Genomic DNA, 20,499 nt, shown 5'->3' with positions numbered 1-20,499 from the left:
ACACCCTCCAAGGAGCATTGGTGAGATTTAAACAAGGTGCTGTACATATATTGGGAGTATGACGCTTGATCTTAGTAAATCTCTGTAAAGATCATCTCTCACGTTCCTATCACCACCATTTGGAAAATCCTGGGAATTTCAGGAATTGGTCCTGTAAAGCCTGTTGTAATGTAAATTCATCTCCTTACATCTTCCTGAGTGTTGAATGATACATAGCTGTTTTCAGCCTCTGTGTTCCCTCTAGAAGCATTTTCTGTAAAAGCAGTAAGGACATCATTGAATGCAGCATCGTTGAATGAACTGGCCCATTCGGTTGACCCACATACCCTCATTTTGTTTCCATTCTAGGGAATCAGGGGTTAACATCCAGGATTGTTGAGCTCTAAATGTTTTAGATTTTAGAACTTGTATCATCCTGGCGTAATGAATGACTGGCTATGGATCGACAAAGATAAAGTATCGGAGGGATTTAAAGAGATAGACAAAAAGATAAACATCTCCCCGCTCTGAAGGGGCTCAGGAGCCCCTTCATCACATTCAGGATTGACTGTACACTTACTTGTTTATGCCGAGGTGTGAGTCAGGTGTTTCCTACAGACGTCTGATATTAGCAGTTTACAAAGCACCTTTTCATGTATTCTCCCATTTAATCTTCACGGTAGCCTTGCAAGACAGGTAAATATTTAACTGTTACATAGCAGTGGTTCTCGACGGGAGCGATTTTGCCCCGGAGGGGACATTTAGCGAGGCCTGAAGGCGGTTTCGGTAGCCGCATCTGCGGAGGTGGGGCTGTTCCTGGCACCTCGTGGGCCCAGGCCCGGATCTTGCTGAATCTCCTGCAGTGCACAGGACAGCCCCCCACTCCCTAGGAAATAATAATAGCCAGCCCCGAAAGGCAAGAGTGCAAGGCTGAGAAACTGTTCCGTAGAGAAAACTTCGGGGCCCAGTGGGTTTGACTTACTTGCCCAAGATTTCATATCCTTTTTATTAAAAAAAAAAAATTTTTTTTAAAGAAATCAAAGTTTGCCTACACGAAATCCTTTGCAGAGCCCCTGAATGTACACGGATGAAAGTGAGGGTGCTCTGGTGGCAACGGAGGTTAGAGACCCCGCTTAGCCTCTCCCTTAGTCCCTCCCCCAATCTTAGGGGCTCACAGCATGGCAACCACCGCCCCCACACTTTGTGACCCAGAGAACATCAGATCCACCCCCCCATCCCCAGGCTTTCGGATTTCCCTGCAGCCGTTGCTTTTTTTTTTTTTTTTTTTTTTTGAGTAGGGGATGACAGCCTCCCAGTTGTGCTTGAGTGAGGTGTTGGGCCGTGGAGGGAGCTGGAGGCCTAGGCGCCACGTAAGGGGCTACTGCGGGCACAGTCTGGGTGGTAGGAGAGAGGACCGGATTGGATCATGGGTGGCAGGAGTCGAGTTGAAACCAGGGAGCATAGGATTCTGGTCCTGTGATTTTTATAGTGAAGTGCTGCTGCATGCCCTAGGGGCAGAGAACAGCCAGGAGCACAGAGGCACATGCTCCCCGCCTTCCTCCAGCGCCCCCTCCAGGCCCGGAGGCGTACTGCAGCACGAGCCTGTTGGCGTGTGATGTTTGCAGCACTTTGCAGGTGCGTTTCCCCTCAGTCCGTACTGCTTGTCTGTTCAGGCCAGAAGCAGGCGACACCACCGACAGACTGGTGTCTCACATATCAATGGACGGGGAAAGGCAGTGGGAAAGGTCTCAGTTTCTCCTTCCTGGTGAAAGCCTGGCTTTCTTCTTCAAGTGTCATCTGATGAATTGGCAGTGGAAAGGCAGTCAAACCAGGAAGGTTTTCTGCAGGGACCCGGAAGGGACAGTCACTTGTCTTGGGGCTTAGCAAATACTTCTTTCCCTACGGAGATCTAGACTCAACCTAAAACTCTGGATGGGTAGGAAAACTGGAAAAATTTAGGTTTAGGCTAAGATGATCATTCCTAAGGGCTTTCTTGCAGAGATGCCACAAACAACCAAAAGGAGAGTGAGGGGAAAAGCTCAGTGTGACATAGCCCTCCACTTTTGCAGAACCTGCCACGATGAATGTCCCACTTGGTGGAGGTCACACATTCTGATCCCTTACCTTCTTTTTTATAATTTCCTACTGCTCTCCCTCAATTTTTTCACCTGGCTTTAGCTACAGACTTTTTGTAATTTGTACTCACCAACTCTGGGCTTTTCCACTTGCTGTGCTCTCAAATTTCTGGAATTTTCTGCCACCAGAGCTCTGTTTCCTGATTCTTTCCTACCATTCAGTTCAGCACTACTACCCTCTCCTCAAAGGGTCCTTCCTGACCACCCAATCTAGAGTAGTTGTCCCCTAGTCACTCTACCATTGCTGTTTGAAAATCATTTTTAAGATTTATTTATTTATTTTAGAGAGAGACGGAGAGACAGAGCAAGCAAGAGTGTGCATGCGAGTTGGGGGAAGAGGGCAGAGGGAGAGAGCATTTCAACTAGACTTGCCTCTGAGCGTGGAGCCCAACGCGGGACTCCATCCTAGGACCCTGTGATCAAGACCTGAGCCAAAACCAAGAGTCAGTCGCTTAACTGACTGAGCCACCCTGGCACCCCATCTATCATTACTGTTTTATTAGTATTGCAGCACTTGTCACTCTCTGAAATTACCTATTTTTTTCTTTTCGTGTGTGCCTACTTGGTCCTGTGGCTCTCCAGTGCCCTGCTCCCCATGGGAAACAAGCCCCTTAATAGCAGAGACATGGTCTATCTCATCTCTTGCTGTGGGATCCCTGTGCTTATGATAGTGCCTGGCCCATGCTAGCACATAGTAGTCGTTAAGTGAGTGTTTGTTGAATGAATGAATGGTGGTGTCTTGGGTTTTGGGTGAATGAGCATGCTTTTAGTTGACAGTTTCCTGCGAACCTCACCACCGCAGGATCTGGCTTTCAGGACAGAGTGCCTCTGCCTGTTTGCGTATGCACGGCAAACCTCTCCAGCGATCACCCCTTGCTGGGAGCGAACTCATTTCAGAGAGTTTCCAAACTAACAATGTTGAAAAATTAATCGTAGTTCCTCAAATCTAAGATGCCGTGGACTATAAGACGCACCACTTTTTACGTGCCGTGGAATGAGAAAATACTGCCAGTTATAATTGAAACACCGCCATGGGTAAGAAGCACTTAATTTTGGAAATGCTCACATGTGAAAAAACGTAGCCTTAGAATGGATACAACACAAGATGAGACGGCTCTGTCGTGTGGGATGCCGAGTGCTGACCTGGAGGAGTTCGGTGTCGGGATTACATGCATGACGGTGGGCCCTCCCCATCTAGCATCGCAGCCTGCCGCCCTTCCTTAGCCACGGTTCCGCCAAGGGCCAGCGGGAGAGGCAGCTGTGGAATCCGAGGCTTTCCTCAGAGTGGAGGAATGCCTATGGTTTGCGACTGTCTCTGTGGCGAGGTATTAGAAGGAACTGGTGATTAAAGCACAAAAGCAGTAGAAGACTCTAGATTGAAAACTGCTGGGAGGACGTTCCCTAACACTTTCTATTTCTGGGGCTTAGGAAAAGCCTCTTTCATTTTTTTAAAGGTGGTCAACCGGCAAACACGCTTCGCTCGGAACTAAAATTTACATGACAGTCAAGTTTCCTGAATTGCAGCTGTTCTACAAAGAGAAAAAAATATATATATACCTGTACGTTAGTTCAATATCATTATTCTTATTCGGGCTAATGATAATTGAGCAGAATGTCCATGACCAATGACATTAAGATTAGTTATATCTCAGTCCATGTATTGTGGCTCTTGCCTTGAGAGGGAGCCACTGCTGTGGCTTACAGGGGAGGGGCCGGGAGAGCTGCCTCGGTCTCTCCTGGTCAATGGGACCGCGCTCATGTCCGGGCCTGATTTCGGGGCTGGCCTCTCGGAGTCACTGGCTGAGTGACAGGAGGACGCCCAAACCTCTTCTCCCGTGACCTGAAGAACAATGGGCCACTTCCTGAGGCCTTTAAAATCTTGTCAAGTGTCCTATTAAAAATCAACTCTCTCCCTAATTTTGGGGCCTGGGAGGGAATGGAGAAGGTGGGGGAAAGGGTTGAGTGGAGGGGCTGAGCCAAGGTAACTTGGCCGAAAGCCACTCCCTTCAAGCACCTCAGGGTTCAGGTGTTCAAATGGCTTTACCTCCAGTAGCCTTTCAGAAACCTTCCTCAAGAAGCTGGTTATTCTGGTGATGGGTAAAGGGCTTCTTCTGGGCGCAAAAAAAGTGTTAACTATCATCGCTTCATCATCAAAAGCTTTGGGAATAACAGTCTGGATTGTAAGCTTTGGAGGCAGATGGGGAGTCCCATTGGAGTCGTGGAGAGGTCATTTGTAAGCTCTAAGGGCTTCAGTAAGTGGTCTGACTTCTCTCAGCCTGTGCGCCTTCATCTGTAAAAGGAGGAAAATAATGCTTATCTCAAAGCATTTTCATGAGATAAATGAGATAATCATTTAAAATGATTAGCCCAGTACTGAGCACATAGAAAAACATTCAGTAAATAAATACTCCGTAATTGTAACTGGTGTTATAATGGCAAAGCAGGCAGCTCGCTGTTCATATAATATGATTTATAAGTCTTGATGAAAGCCTGCTTTGTCCAGAAATGTCTTCTAAATTGACTCCCTGAAAAGACCACAGAAGTAATGTGTTGCAAAGGCAAGTGTATTGGTCGTCAGTATCTCGAGTTTTCATAATGTCTCCAAACGTGGAGTTCTCAGGTGGTTATTACAGCATGGGAGTGCTGTATTCAAAGTGGGTCTTTCAATGTGGGGTTCCTGATGGAGATCAGGCAGTGTTTGTGATGTCATTGCTCAGGGTTGGGGGACACAGTGCAGAGAGGGTTTGGAAGCAAACCCTGACGAGTATATGGGAGTTTGGTCAGCCCAGTTGAGTGGTCTTCTGCTCTGAGAAGGGGCCACTATCCTGAAAAGGACTAGCTGAATTGTCAGTAGTTTGTATGAATGGATTTTCATGAAGTTCCTGAAAGAAGCGATAAGGTCACTTAATTTCCCTGGGCAAGAATTTCTTGAGATGGTAATGTCAGAGTCTGCTGTGTGGATGAAAGATGATTTTTGTTCTCAAGAGTGATGGGAACCTGGAATCCTTGTGTTTATTCTTACTCATCTATGGCTTATCCAAGGCAAGGGTGGGCTACTAACCACTTGTCAGCAACCAGCTCACCTTTTCAACCATTATCAATCAAGAGGATCTTAGAATACTAAGTCCTCTAGAAAAATGTTGGTGTGAGGGGACCCAACTGAGGTAACTTTTGCTAGAGAGGGGAGCAATAAAGATCTATAGTATGGGCTTTTCTGGATGGACATCTGGGATAAAGTGAGGTGTGACCCTCCGGATGTCTGTTTCGGGATATCTAAGGACAGATGGGCAACAATGAAAGCTGGTGGATATTTTGGAGTGAGAAATCATTACGTGGAGATTGAAGAAACTTGACGAATTTTACTGATTAAGGAACTTTTTCCTTGGGCAATTATCACTGGTAAGAGGTGTGTGAAGTTTAATGTCATCCTTATGGGGGAGGGGCTCATCATTTACTGAGCACGTGCTCTGTGCCAGGTGTTACGCTATGCATTCGTTCCCTATCATAGACTTGTAAGGCTGATGTTGTAATTAATCTTTTTTCATCTTGCTTTAGTCTTTGCAGATGATGGAAATCTAGTTCGGGCTGGCTCATCAGCTTAACGAAGGTTACACAGTTAGTAACTGGTAGAGCCCAAATTCACATCATCAGCAAGGTGACCCCGGAGCTCCCGTTCTTGAATGAGGCTTGCCAAAGAGAATATGTTCATATCCTGAGCCTTTGGCATTTTTTTTGTCCGTAACAATAGAGGGGAAGTTGAAATAATAAATGGATTTTGCTTATCATGTCGATAATGACAACCGTAATAGGCAACACATATTAAATGCTGATTATGCGCCAGGCATTGAGCTAGCAATGTTATATGTATTATCTCATCTAATTTTCTCAACTGCCGAGGAAGGGATATTATTAGTTTTGTCATTCAGGTAAAGACTTAGTGATACAACCGTGAACTGACATGTCCAAGGCCACACAGCTAGAAAGTGGTGGAGCTCCTGGCCAGGTCCAGGGAGTCCCAAAAGACACCTGACAGCAGGCCCAGCAAGGCCATGCAGGGTGCATGAGTGACTATGGGAAAGATGAGTTTAGAGATCTGCACTAATTTGTCCGTCTCGTTGGAGAGCCGTGGCTGTTCATTTGTTTGGCTCATTGCTCTGCTGCAGGTGCCCATCAGCCACTGTGAAGCCATCACTTCAACCTCAACGGGCCGATGAAATCCCCAGATATGGGAAATGCAGAGCAGAGGTGAAATTTCCTTTGGTTTTGCCAAGGGGCAGTGGCAGAGGAGTGGGCTGCTGGCAGGTATAATAATTTGGGTCATGGAGCATTTCTCCACCAGCCCTGGGGCTGAATATTCCCCAGGAGAAATTCCATCTTTGAGTCTTGAAGGTGTCTAGACTTTCCTCTTTAAAAGACAAACATCTTTATAGAGATGATGGGGATCTCAAATGCCTTCAGGGGGTAGTAGGCAGGTAATTCACTTTTTTTTTTTATTTCACTTTTGAAGGGGAGGGGATAAGGCTGAAAAAGGTGAGTTGGTTGCTATGGCAATCTGGGGACCATTGGCCCCATCTACAGCCATTTACAACATGGCAAGACCAACAGTCAAAAGGTAACATTTTTACCCCTCCTGATTAGCAGAGTACATCGTAGAGTATGTGGGGAATAAGAACCTCAGAAAAGCCTAAATCAAATCTAAAAAGTCTAAAGCAAATAGAATCCTCACTCTCTTCCTCCCCCTTAAGTATTAGTGCTGTCTGGGCATAGTCCCTTCTCGTTATTCATTATTTTCTTTTTACCTGAATGTAAAAATCTGCTGCATCAATGGGGTTTGCACTAAAGAGAAACAACAATGACAAGAACAACATGTGAACCTCAGAGAAGAAATACCTGTGGTGAAAATAAGGATTCACTAGGTCACATTGCAGACTGATAATTAGCTACTAAGAAGACCTCACTTGGGAGGATATGGTCTGGAGAGGCAGAGGTGGTAGAATGTAAGCAGATGAATTGGAAAGAAGGTCAAGGTTGAGTCTGTGGATTTGCCAAAGGAAAACTGACCAGGGATGACATTCCGCAGGAAGGAGACAGGGCACTGCGTGTGCCTTGAGATGCGGTTGGGAGTGCAGACTGAGATGTTAAACTCAGAATGCCTCTCTGTCCATCCTACCCCCATCCTCCCACTAGTTAAGATAAACCAATCTACTTGGGAAATTAAAAATGAAATTAAGGAGCAGAAATTTTTTCCCAAGAAAACCTTAGTAGGAATCCCTTTATATAAAAACAGACTTAAATGCAGCTAGTCTGTTTTGAAAGGGGTCGGGGGACCTGGGGCCCTTTCCTGCCCCAAATCTCGAGCTCACTCCACACATTTTCTCCTGGCTATTTGGCCACCCTCGGAGAAGTGTTGTTTCGCTCTCAAATCTTGTAGAACTCCTGCACGGCGCTGATCTCAGTGACCCTCATTTCATCCTTTGGCTCTTCTCCACATTTGCTGTTTCCCAGTTTGCTGAATCTCCTCTTGTCAGGTTTCAGATGCCTATTGACTTTTGCAAAATTCTGCAAGCCATTCTCAGAGAAAGATTAACTGATGTTGAGTCGGCGGGGAAGGCGGTGTAGCCATTTTAGATGTTAGTAAACATGGCAGCTTGTTGCAGATTAACAGGAAATCATGAATAAAATCATTAGGATTTGATAAGGGATTTTTCTCTGAGACAATTAAAGATTTTTTTCCATTACCCCTGCCCTCCCACCCCCCAAAAGAGTAGGGGATGAAGGTCATTAAGATAACACATTGTTAGTCTCCTATCCTTAAAATAGATAAAAGACAAAAGTCCTTAACCTCTCCCTGCCCACAGGGCCTCTGTGCACTGTTTTTTGCCATTCTGTCATCTTTCCAGCAGATGATACTCTAATACCTCCTACTTAATCCCCAATTTTCTTTTAAACATCAGATATTGGATAGGCAGGAACCTCATTTAAGCAGTAAAGAACTCTGGCACTTTGTGGCTGGGACCAGCCAAGGAGAGAAATATTTTTGATGCAAAAGAATAATTCAGTAAAGGAGGTAATGAAGGAGATTTAAACCTTCCACAAACACATCAGTGGGCAAATAAAGCTCATCACTCTCCGTTCAGGGTCATGGCTGAATGAAACGTAAAAGTGAAAAAAAAAAAACACCAAAACCCAACTGTACAAATGGGTCAGAAATCTCAGTGGGGCTCAGCCAAGTCTGACAATTTAGAATTTGACAAACCTGCAGGAAAAAAAAATTCTTTTAATAGGAGAAAACCCCTCCGGACTAAAGCACTGAATTTTTATGTTATTTTTTCACTTATGTGCACTTACATGGTCTTAGGGAAAAAAATCTGACTTTGAGCTGAAATTTTGCTTCTCCAGTTACAGCTCAGGGGATCTCTCGCACATACATACTCAGCCAGAGGCCTACATTGTCTCATAAGCCAGCTTGAACGGTTTGGGTAATGGAGGAATGCAGGAGTGAGAGCAGAGCTGCAAGATTTGGGCATCTGTGCTTAGAGTCAGCCGGTTACAGCCCTGTGGTGCACCTTGCCTGCAGGAACAGAGGTGACCAGCCACCTGCTGGAGAGATCCGGGTTCAGGCACATTTGTCCTCCAAGCCAGTAGCCCAACCGAGGGGGTTAAGCTGAAAAGGAGCATATGTTAAGTGCTGAGAAAGGTATTTTGTACTTCCTTCCGTCTGTGTCCTCAAAGAGAATTTAAAGCAAGTCTTGGAAAATCAGGACACCATGCACTTATCCCATAGGATGTGTGTCTCATGGGAGGTCTCTACAGGGATCCTTCAGTTACCAAGGAAAAATTACGGTGCTGAAGATGTGCAGGGAGCCATGAAAGCCCTCCGTTATGTTTCCCATCAGATGGAAGAGAGCCCCATGCTGCATCCCCGCTGGGTAGACTTCCAGTCGCCATCCGAGCATTGTCATTGCCCAGTTATCCACTACCACAAAGAATCCATCCTCTTGTTGGGTAGCCTTGACTAGGAGGAGTTCCTTTCTCGGGCTGAGCCAGACCTTGATTATCCAGAAGCTGGCTTCCATGTTCTCTAGGAAAAACACGCAGCACATCTGTGACTTGCCACTGCCTTTCAGCCATCATGTCTCATTCAGTGTCTCCTTCCCAAACGAAGTCTTGTAATTTACTCAGCCCAGTGACTATACCCTAAGTCCGCTGAGATTTAGCAAAGAAGAATGGAAATCTGTAGAAATGTCTGTCTCTCTCTCATTCATTCTTTCACCCCCCCAGCACTATTAAAATTTTTTCTGAACTTTTTAAGAACAAGTTACAGACATTCACATACTCCAGTTGTGAATTTCCTAATCATAAGGATTTTCTCTTATATAAGCACAGTTTACCAAAATTTAATATACATCAATAAAATACTATTAGTTAATTTATAGACCTTATTCAAATTTTACCGACTGTTTTACTAATGCCTTTTATAGCAAAGGACAAAAATTGCTTTCTGGCCCAGGATCTGAATTACAATTCTGTATTGTTCTTACATGTTATATAAATCCTTTAGCTCCCTCCCCTCCCCTCTTCTCTCCTTCTCTTCCTTGACCTTGACATTTTTGATGAATGCCAATCAAATGATTGGTAGCATGCCCCTCATTTGGGTTTACTGATTTTCCTCATGGTTAAATTCAGGCTGTGCATTTTGGGCATGGAGACCATCGAAGTGATGCTGTGTCCCTCTCAGTGCAACACACATGGTGATGTTCACTTTGGTCACTGGATTAAGGTGACATCTGCCAGTTTTCTCCAATGGAACGTTATTATTAGTCCCTTGATCATAAGTATCTTGAGGGAGGTACACCGGATGTCCCCAGGCAGGTGCAGCCGGGAAAGCCCGTGATTGACATCCCCTTCTTCCATTGGTTTCAGAGTCCAACAGCCGCAGGGCTGTGAACAGAGGCTACGTCACCAGCTTGCTCAGGCTGCACCAGGACTGGCACCACCATGACAGCACCAATACCTACGTGCTGACCCGCCGGGCGCTCCTGCTCTGCCTCAGGCACGTTGCCAACCTCCGGTCTGGCAGGGAGGCCTTCCTGGCAGCCCAGGGCATGGAGATCCTCTTCAGCACCAGCCAGGTAATTAACCCGGGGGTTGCCTCTGCAGGTGAATGACGCCTGGACAGTTCCTGATGAGCAGAGCTGTGAGAACCTCGGTACATTTCTTGCTGCCTACTATGGGCAGAGGTTCTGGATCCAAACCCTCATTCGTTTGTTCACCCATGCACTGACGGAGTCATTCATTTGTTCGATTATGTGTTTATTGGCTACACGCTGGGTGGTGTGGTGGTTAAGAGTGTTCACATCCCAGCCCTAGCACTTACACTTGTGAAAAGCTTTGACACCCTCTGGTCTCAAGTTTCTTCTTTTTCGAAAAGAGGGAAATAATAAAACCTAGTTTGTAGCATGGCCTCAAAACGTTGACGTAGAGATGTCTTGTATTTAATGGAGCACTTGCCATGACTTGGCTGCTTTGTGAGTGTGAGCAGTTACTGGAATAGTTAGCACTGTGGAATCTGGAGGTGAATAGGACAGGCAAGACCCCTGATCTTGTGGGGCAAATATTGTAGCAGGAGCGTCAGACACGAAGGAAGCAAAGAATCCAACAAGGAACGTCATTTCCTATTGTTTGCTCCCTGACATCAATCAAGTCAGGCCGTCCATGGTCACTCCTGCAGGTGGAGTGAGAACGTGTCCTGCTGGAGAGGTCGAGTCTTCTCTGAGCAGGTGACGCCTACGCTGAGACCTGAATTACTGAAAAAGCCCGTCATGCCAAGTTTAAGAGGAACAGCATCCCAGGCAAAAGGCAGCACCTGCAAAGGCTGTTACTTCTTGATACCCCAGTGGGATACGTAGTCTCCGGTTTCCTGGATTTCAACCCTAACAGCAAATTCCTTAATTGCACTTGATTAGGACTAATTTAAACACCATAGTGCAAGGCTGTGTACACTCTCTCTGTGGAGGAGGTGAAGGCTTCCCAGTTATCTGTCATCTGCTCACTCCCCTTCTCCCCGCTGTCTTCACATTAGCTCATCTTCTCTGCACCCCCTTCCACAGTCTCCTTGCTCCTCTTGGGGCACCCTTTACCTTTTCTCTACCTGCGTACGTCCAAGGCAATGAAGCGGTCAACAAGAGAGCTGTCTTCCAGCCATGCTGTTATAGACCTTTCCTACGGAAACAGCATCCCCGTCCCCCCCGCATCTGAACAATAACATCGTACTGGGCTGCAAACCAACATCTGATTTTCTGTCTGCTGTCACCCATGGGTTTCTCTCCATCAGCCCAGCTTTCGGAGCCTCTCCGTCATCAATGAGCTGCACTGAATGTTCTGTTTCTCTGGATGAAGCAGTGCTTGGAATTTCTCCAAGCGTCACCATACTTTGTAAGCTTGTGTCCCCCCAAATCTCAAGTGAAACACCCCCCCAAATGCTGATGCCTAGCAGCCCCCCATGCCAGCTCGTGCGTTCCAGCCAGTTCCTCTGCCCTCTGCCTTTTTTGACTGTTTTTCTGCTCTGTGTTAGGAAGAATTAGGAGGGCAAAAAAAGGGAAGAAGACAGTGACCCCAGGAGTATATATCTGTGAGAGAAGTTAGCAAGTGAAGCACAGACAAAAAAGGGCCTATGAGCCTGGAAACAGGATCTGTATAAATTATCTGTCTGTCTGTCTCATGTTTGATGTTTCCCCTGGTGCTGTAGACTAATGTCTGTGTCCCCCAAATCCCTTTGCTGAATCCCTGCTGCCCAAAGTGATGGTATGGGGAGGTGGGGCCTTTGGGAGGGGATTGGGTCATGAGGGTGCAGCCCCTGTGAATGGGATGTGTGTCTGTAGTAAGAGAGGCCCCAGGGAGCTCCCTGGTCCTTGCTGCAGGTGAGGACGTGGCCATCTGTGAATCAGGAGGTAGGTTCTCCCAGACAGGGAACCCACTGGTGCCAGAACCTAGACCTCCAGCCTCCAGAAGTGTGAGAAACAAATGGGTGTCCTTTATCAGCCCCTGGGTCTGCGGTGTCCTTATAGAGCTGCCTGAGCGGACTGAGACAGCCACACTCTGCCCTGCGGGCCTTGCTCTTGGGCTGATCTTAATCTGTCATGTTAATCCCTGGAAACCATAACTGCAACTCCAACAGCTTTGAGTGAGTTCTGAGCCTTTCTAGGGCAGAGTCAGAGCCGAGACTGGTACGAGGAATCTCCCCATAGGAGTGTCCTGGGGCTGCCAGGACAAAGCACTGCGAACTGCAGAGATTCTCCCAGGCCTGGGGGCCAGAAGTCCCAAATCAAGGTGCTTGCAGGGCTGTGAGGGGGAACCTGCCCCAGGCTCTCTTATAGATTCTGCTGGTCACAGCAGTCCTGGTGCCCCTCGGCCTATAGAAGCATCCCCTTCTCTCTGCCTCCCGTCTTCTCAGGATGTTCTCCCCGTGTGCGTGTCTGTGTCCAAATATCCCCCCCCTTTTTTTTTTAAGATTTTATTTATTTATTTGACAGAGATAGAGACAGCCAGCGAGAGAGGGAACACAAGCAGGGGGAGTGGGAGAGGAAGAAGCAGGCTCATAGCGGAGGAGCCTGATGTGGGGCTCGATCCCACAACGCCGGGACCACGCCCTGAGCCGAAGGCAGACGCTTAACCGCTGTGCCACCCAGGCGCCCCCCAAATGTCCCTTTTTATAAGGACCCCAGTCATATGGGACTAGGGCCTACCCTAATGGCCTCATTTAAATTTTTTTCCCTTTCATCTTTTTTTTAAAGTTTTTATTTCAATTCCAGTTAGTTAACCTACAGTATAATGTTAGTTTCAGGTGTACAATATCGTGATTCCACACTTCCATATGTCCCCCTGGTGCTCATCACGAGTGCACTCCTGAATCCCCATCTCCTATTTCCCCATCCCCCATCCACCTCCCTGCAGGTGACCAGCAGTGTGTTCTCTACAGTTAGGAGTCTGGTTCTGCAAGCAGGATTTGATTTGATTTGATTTATTTTATTTTATATATTTTGAAAGATTTTACTTATTTAGAAAGAGAGAGAGAGGGGCGCCTGGGTAGCGCAGTCGTTAAGCATCTGCTTTGGGCTCAGGGCGTGATCCCGGCATTCTGGGATTGAGTCCCACATGGGCTCCTCCGCTGGGAGCCTGCTTCTTCCTCTCCCACTCCCCTGCTGTGTTCCCTCTCTCGCTGGCTATCTCTCTGTCACATAAATAAATAAAATCTTAAAAAAAAATAAAAAGAGAGAGAGAGAGATTGAGGGAGTGGGGGGAGGGGCAGAGAGAGAGAGGGAGAGAGAGAATCTCCAGCAGACTCCACCCTGAGCACAGAGCCCAGTGTGGAGCTCAATGCGGGGGCTCGATTTATGACCCTGAGATCATGACCTGAGCTGAAACCAAGAGTCAGACATAACCGACTGAGCCACCCCTGTGCCCCTGCAAGCAAGATTTTAAAAGCAGCTTCTCAGCAGGTCAATGAAGACCTCAGCTGTTCAGTAAATGAATTCACAGCAAGCTTCCAGCCTCCAGTTTCTGCTGGGAGTGGCCACAGGATGTGAGCAGAGGCCGAACTGGCCCTGTGTGCCAGGCTGCTGTAGCCTGTGAAGCCTCCAGCCTGTGGGCTGGGCGCCGTGAGCCCAGCACCTGTAGCTGTAGTGGTTTGAGCTGCCCATCAGTCCTCCCCCACTTCTGCCAGAGGAGGGGCACTATGCAGTCCTTGGATGACCAACTACGGAACCTTGGATCTAGTGAGGTCATTTTGGTGGCTGTTTGCAGTTTATAATGGTGAAGCTGCTGGTGATGCCCACAGCAGCAAAAGATGAGGAAGAAAAAGAATCAGAAGGAGGAGGAGGAGAGGGAAGGGGAAGGAGAGGGGGAAGGGGAGGAAAAAGAGGAGGGAAGAACTTTCTAGACCATGAAAAGAAATTCACATTTTGTTTCTAAAAGGTTCGAAGCAGGGGGGTGACCTGATATGATGTATGCTTCTTGTTTTTTTAATTGTGATAAAATTTGTACAATGTAAAGTTGGCCGTCTTGGCCATTTTACAGCGTACGGTTTCGTCGTATGAAGTGCTTCAACGCTGTTGTATAACCGATCTCTAGAACTCTTTTCGTCTTGCAAAACTGAAACTCTATACCCATTAAACTGATTTATGACCTTCAAGGACCATTCTGGCTGCCGTTTGGACAGGAGGGCATCCGAAGGCACAGGAGGAAGGAGGGAGAGATAGAGGGGAAGGCGGGGGCTTAGCTGGGGCAGAAACATGGACGGCTTTGGCTAGTTGGGAGGAGAACTAGGACTTAAATCTGGGATTCCTGGACTTTTCCACTGAAGTGTCTCATTTTCTTATCGTGAAGATTATTACTAGGGCTCTGGGCTGAGTAGCAGTGGCCTTCTGGGATCTCCTTTTACAAGACCCCCCAGTGGATGCTTGAAACTTCGGAGAGTACCAAACCCATATCGGCTATGTTTTTTTCCTATATGTTCACGCCCATGATAAAATTTAATTTATTAAATTAGGCGTAGCAAGAGATTACCACTGCCAGCAATAATAAAATAGAACAGTTTTTTTTTAAAGATTTTATTTATTTATTTGACAGAGAGAAAGAGAGACAGCCAGCGAGAGAGGGAACACAGGCAGGGGAAGTAGGAGAGGAAGAAGCAGGCTTCCAGTGGAGGAGCCTGATGTGGGGCTCGATCCCATAATGCCGGGATCACACCCTGAGCCGAAGACAGACGCTTAAGGACTGAACCACCCAGGCGCCCCTAAAATAGAACAGTTGTAACAATATGCTCTTATAAAAATTGTGGGAATGCGGCCCCTCCCTCTTGAGGTATCTTACTGTGCTGTCCTCACCCGTCTTGTGATGATGTGAGATGATAAACTGCCTACTGATGAGATGAAGTGAGGCATTGGGACGTGGGGTTAGGCTCTCCACCTTCTGACGGTACTGCAGACGAAGCATCATCTGCTTCCAGACTGTGGCTGACCGTGGGTACCTGAAATCTGGGAAAAGCGAAACTGCGAAGAAGGAGGGGCTACTTTGCACTCGCTTACCCGTGTCTCACGGAAATAGTGTATTTATCATTCCAGAGCTAATTCAGAGGCGTTAACTGTGAATTGAATATGTTAAGCACTGTCATATTTCATCATCTTTTCCAGGTAGCAGATATATTATGGGAAGTGATGGGAAAAGTGAGCCAGAAATGTTCACCTTTACCCGCCATTCTGAGACAGTTGTTCACAGGGATGCTATTTCTTGGGGTCTTCTCATCTTTGATGCACAGCACAAGTGCCAACCCTGCGATAGCAGGAGGCTGAGAGTGAGGCCCCCTTAAATTTTGCATCTTGAGTGCCTCCTGTGCCCCACCTCCCGGCCTGCTGCAGTACCTGTCCGTCAATACTAGGGAAACCTTGGCAGATGGGTCTAGGCATATCTATGGCTTTGGAAGCAAGGATCATTTTAAAATTCATTAATGTTTTCCTTGGATTGTGTCTACTACACGGTTTCCTACCAACCTAATTGAGGCAGTAATTCACTATAACCCTTGGTTTCCGTTGATTTTAATATCCTCTCTATCCCCCAAATTCACAGTGTATCCCAAGCTATCAGGGCAGGTGAACTTGCCTCCATCCTTCCTCTCACTTTGCACCTGCACCATCCCGTGCAAAGTAAAACACAGGGTTGTTGTCACATTTATCAATAACAATACCAGTGACAATCACAGACACAACTGGCTTCCAAAATGCTGGTAATTTTGACAGTCCCCTGGCTTGTCCTTGGCTCTGTGCCTCCTGGGAATGAAGCTCAGAACCTGGCCTGTGATGAGCCATCTACCCTCCCTCACTCCCTCTCCCATGCTCAGTTCTTGCTTTTTCCAATACTAATACTTTTCACGAAGCACTAGAAATCATTTGACCATCTCAGGGATGAGGTTGCCTTGACTGACTCATTTTCCATGGAGAATATTTCCTGCAGTGGGTTCAGGACACTTGATGGGTACCATCTGAGCACACAGAAGGGGAAATGGCATTCTTGATTGTGTTAAAACATTCCTGATTTGAACGTTGGGCTTACTGCTTTTGGAATCATTTGGATAGTTTGAATTCATGGCTAAAAGTTTAAGTTTTTTCTCCATGTTTTTTTTATGTGGAGCTGCCTGTAACGTGGGCCTGGAGATACCCGAGCATGGCGTCATCACAGTCCCTCTGCCCCGTGACAGGCGCTCAGCATCCCTCATATCTACTACTATGACTTGCTGGCCTTAGAGCTCGCTTGGATCCCCTTAGGAATATCAGATCGGAAGCTCACACTTGTCTACTTTCTGTACGAAGTCAGTAGACAAAGCATTTACTAAGAGTCTGAAGAAAATGGCCTAGCTTTTGCCAAAGAGTTACCGACTTAACTTCCAACACTCTCTCTCAATTTAGTAAACTTGTTTTTGCATTTTTCAAAGTGTCTGAAAAGAAGGGTCTTGTCAGGTTCCATCAGTATCAAAATGTTACATCTGCAAACCCAATTTTCCTTTGCTTTGGGTAGGTATCAGGAGGGATCAACACTGTGGGCTCTGAGAACAGGCATGTTATTTAATTTAGGTACTTGGGATTCACTTAGTCTTTTTTTCTGATTTCATATTTTATCTTTTTCCTTTATGGTTTTCTATTTAGATAATAGCTGAAAGAGAAAAGTAAGACTTCCATCAATTTGGCTACTCATTCTCTAGGCAATAATTCACAATGACGCTTGGATGGCTGAAGGAAGATGCTCCCCTCCTCATCCCCTGGTTATCCTGGACAATGTCTTCCCTTAGCCACAGTGTCCCCTGAAAGACTTTTAAGTCTCTTTTCAGACTAAATTCCTTCCAATTACATATGAGCTGTGAAAAAGAAATAAAAACCCTGGGCCAAAGCAGATTGTACGTTAGACACAATTTGCCATTAGAATGTTCCAAGTAGACATTCTACATTAAGGATGTTTACTGTGCGTGTGTCTAATTCATAATCTGAACTACTGATCCAACAAGGACACCCTGCGTAAGGTGTCAGCGTCTGATAGGGTCTTCTCTTTGTTCAGAACTGCCTGGATGACAGAAACTTGGAGCCTGTCATCTCCATCGTAATTCAGATCCTTAGGCAGTGTTACCCAAAGAGCCCGCTTCCCTTGGTCACAGCCAGCAGCGCTTATGCCTTTCCGGTCCCTGGGAGCATCCCCTCTGAACCTCCGTGCGTTCTGACTGAAGGTAAAGTCAGTAGGTAACGATGAGCTTTACGGTGAGTTTTGCATGTTGTCAGTATTTCAGAGGAATGTGGATGGGAGTAGAATCAGTCCTTTTACAGGCTATCCATAAATGTCCGCAAAGCTCATTAGAGAAGTGTATGAAAAAGCAAGCTTTTTGTAGAATGAACAGATACTAAGCTCACTTATTTTGTTCTTAATTATTAGCTGTTGCCACTTTGCCCAGTGGCTATTGAATGCCTGTACAGTCGTCTCAACTAATTTAAAAAAAATGTATTCACAGTCCCATTATTGAGGCTCTCTACTGTCCTGATTCGTTCTGGAATTACTTTGCCTTAAGGATGAACTTGAAGTAAAGCTTTGGCTATTTACAACCCCATGCCAGCCTATTAAATGCTTGAAAGTATGATTATTTAATGTCCGTGAAGGTTTCGGTGTTGGAAGATTCTAATGCTGTTCAACCCTGCCCTCCTTTCACGGAACAGATTTTCCATTGGCATCATCTTGCCACAGTGGCACTGGATGCCTGCTGTGGTCTTTTGTTGTAAATAAGTCCCTTCTTATCAAAATTAGGGAGTCAGTGAAGGGGCTGAATTATAGTGAATTTTGCCTGTATGTGATCTCTAACCTTTGGCAATGTTGTTTGCATGCATAGTTGTAAATTGGGTGGGGCGACCCAGAATGGTATGCATGTGTCATTTTATTCTGCACTCATTCCGCCTTCGATGTGGGGCAATTTAGACTTCATGGTATAGCGCTCCCCGTGCCTCTGTGTATATGATTTGCACGTACCAATAAGTGTCGGAGTGTGTTGGGATATGGTGCCCTTGAGAATGAGCCCCTTATTTATGAGAAAAAGGAATATTAGCCACTGTGTGGTGAGAATCCAAATCCAAGGCACAGGGGAAACCTCATCCATCTTCTCTTTTTCTCCACATAGAGGATTTTGAAGACGATGCGGATGAAGAAGTGGATAAAGATTCAGACTCTGAAGATATGAAGGAGCAAGTAGGTACATCAGCCCTCGCTTCCAGGGGTCTCCACATTCACAGCTTCCAGAGGCAAATACCGCTCTCTGTGTCCAGCTAAGCCCAGTGTGAACTGTCAGGACACACTTTGGTACTTCCACGCCAGTGGCTGGCACACAGTGGTGCTCAATAAGTGATCACTATGATTGTTGATTGCCATCCCGGGAGGTCCCGACCAACGTCTCATTATAAAGTCAGAGGCCATCCATTACCCAGGCACTAACATTCTGTCTGGATGAGCTTTTCGATAGACCCTTCAGGTTGGTATATGTAATTAGTGTGGATGACATTCACGCAAAGCAACCATGGAAACATTTCCTAGGAAACTTTTTCTGGTAGATCTCCTGGGTCTCCACAAGTCACTCTCCTTGTCTACCCACTCTGCTCAGGACTCCGCTGTGTACGCTTCCATTTGCCTCCCAGTCTATGGGAACTGGACCATGCTATACACGCTGGTCAGCAGGGGAGCGGTGCCCTTTGGTCTCCATCCCATAATGACCCGTGATATATAGAGCAGAGGTTAGCAAACGTTCTGTAAAAGATCAGACTGTAATTAGTTTAGGCTTTGTGGACCTACAGTTTCTCTCACAATTGCTCAGCTTCTGACAATAGGTCAATGGTAGGGCGTGGCTGTGTTCCAGTAACACTTTTCTTGACAAGAAACAGGCGATGGGACATAGTTTACTGACTGCAGTTCTGGAAAAGGACTGTTGTCATTTTGACTGGATAATTCTGTGCATTGTGGGATGTTTAGCAGCGTCTCTGGCTTCTCCTCACTAGGTCCTGGTAGCGCCTACCCTTCCTTTCCCCCTCTTCCCCAAGTTATGAACCAAAAATGTCTCCAGGAATTGTCAAGTGTCATTTAGTGGAGGGATCAATATCACTGCTCCAGAATAATGATCACGTATCTCTGAGTTATAAATCTGCTTCTGTTTCTGTTGGTGGAGACAGACATGGACCAGCTCCTTCAAATTATAGCCCCTTAACTTTGTCATCTGCAAAATAAGATGAGAAGTAAATGCTACTTTTTATAACATTCCTGGAAATGAAACCTGAACTTAAAATACTCTATCATCTGTCTATTTATTTACCTATCATCACCCATCCTTCCACCCACCCCCTTTTCCTTCCCTCCCTCCTTATTTTCTTCCCTTCCCTCCTACCTACCTGCCTATGTAGAGAGAAAGAGACCTTCTGAGTTCTCTATCATAAGATGGTAGCCGCAGACTCATAGAGGCTACCGCTCAGCTCTCTCAGTCACTTGGTTAAGACTGCTATTGACCCTCCAGTGTTCTCAGGGTTTTGTTGATAAATGGAATCATTTCTGAAGTCATCAGTAGTAAATTGGATCTTTGCCATGGCTTGGCAGCACAGGCCTATTGAGTACTCACTGAATTATTTGAATAATACCATGCTGTGGCGATCGTTCATCAATGCCACTTTCCCCTACCCTCTTCCTTGCTCTTTGATAACTGGGTGTCTGATGCAGAGTGTCAATGGCCTCCTGTATCTGACGTGCAGGGTCAAGCTGCATGCCAGTACCCGACTCAAGTCGCACAGGATGGAAAGTGTTCAGACGTTCTCCTTTTCCCCCACCGTGCTGCAGATGGTGGTGGGTTGGGGTGGAGTGAAATCCAAACAAATCAACAAATCCAGCTGGGAAAGAAGCACAGGACAAATTGGTGAGGGCCTGGAAACTAGTCATCAAAGCCTTCAAGCCAAAAGGAGAAGATGAGAAGTCAGTGTGTGAGCGTGAGTTGTAGAGAAACGGGGCACATCAGAATCAGGGCTTGATTCTGGGGTGTTGCAAAAGAGCAAGGGAAGTGGCACTCCAGCAAACTGATTTTCCTTCGTGAACCCAGAAGCATTTGCTGCAAGAAATGTGGGCAAGAAGCCAGGAATATTTGTTTCTGGTCATAGATCCAACCCAGGCTGTTAACTGATGACCTTTTCATTTGAAACGTTTTAGTTAATAATTGGGCTCAGCTGTTTAGAAAGAATGATTAAAAGGAACTTTTGTCTTTCGAAAGGGGTCTTGAGAATGGAAAGTTGGGTGCCTTTCTTTGAAAACTCAATGTCAACATAAGAGAAGA

At 46.2% G+C, this 20,499-nt stretch overlaps 1 protein-coding gene across 1 annotated transcript in view; it reads left to right on the top strand.

The window, feature by feature from the left end:
- Nucleotides 1–20,499, top strand: part of AGBL1 (ATP/GTP binding protein like 1) — a 637,395-nt gene that overhangs the window by 73,203 nt on the left and 543,693 nt on the right. The window contains exons 6-8 of the mRNA XM_011229612.3: nucleotides 10,038–10,246; nucleotides 17,217–17,382; nucleotides 18,319–18,386. Of these exons, the coding sequence (XP_011227914.2) occupies nucleotides 10,038–10,246; nucleotides 17,217–17,382; nucleotides 18,319–18,386 (443 nt within the window). The remainder of the gene's footprint in view (nucleotides 1–10,037; nucleotides 10,247–17,216; nucleotides 17,383–18,318; nucleotides 18,387–20,499) is intronic.

Source organism: Ailuropoda melanoleuca, chromosome 9 (genome assembly GCF_002007445.2).
Source record: "Ailuropoda melanoleuca isolate Jingjing chromosome 9, ASM200744v2, whole genome shotgun sequence".
NCBI lineage: Eukaryota > Metazoa > Chordata > Mammalia > Carnivora > Ursidae > Ailuropoda > Ailuropoda melanoleuca.
This window is presented reverse-complemented; position numbering and strand designations above follow the sequence as displayed.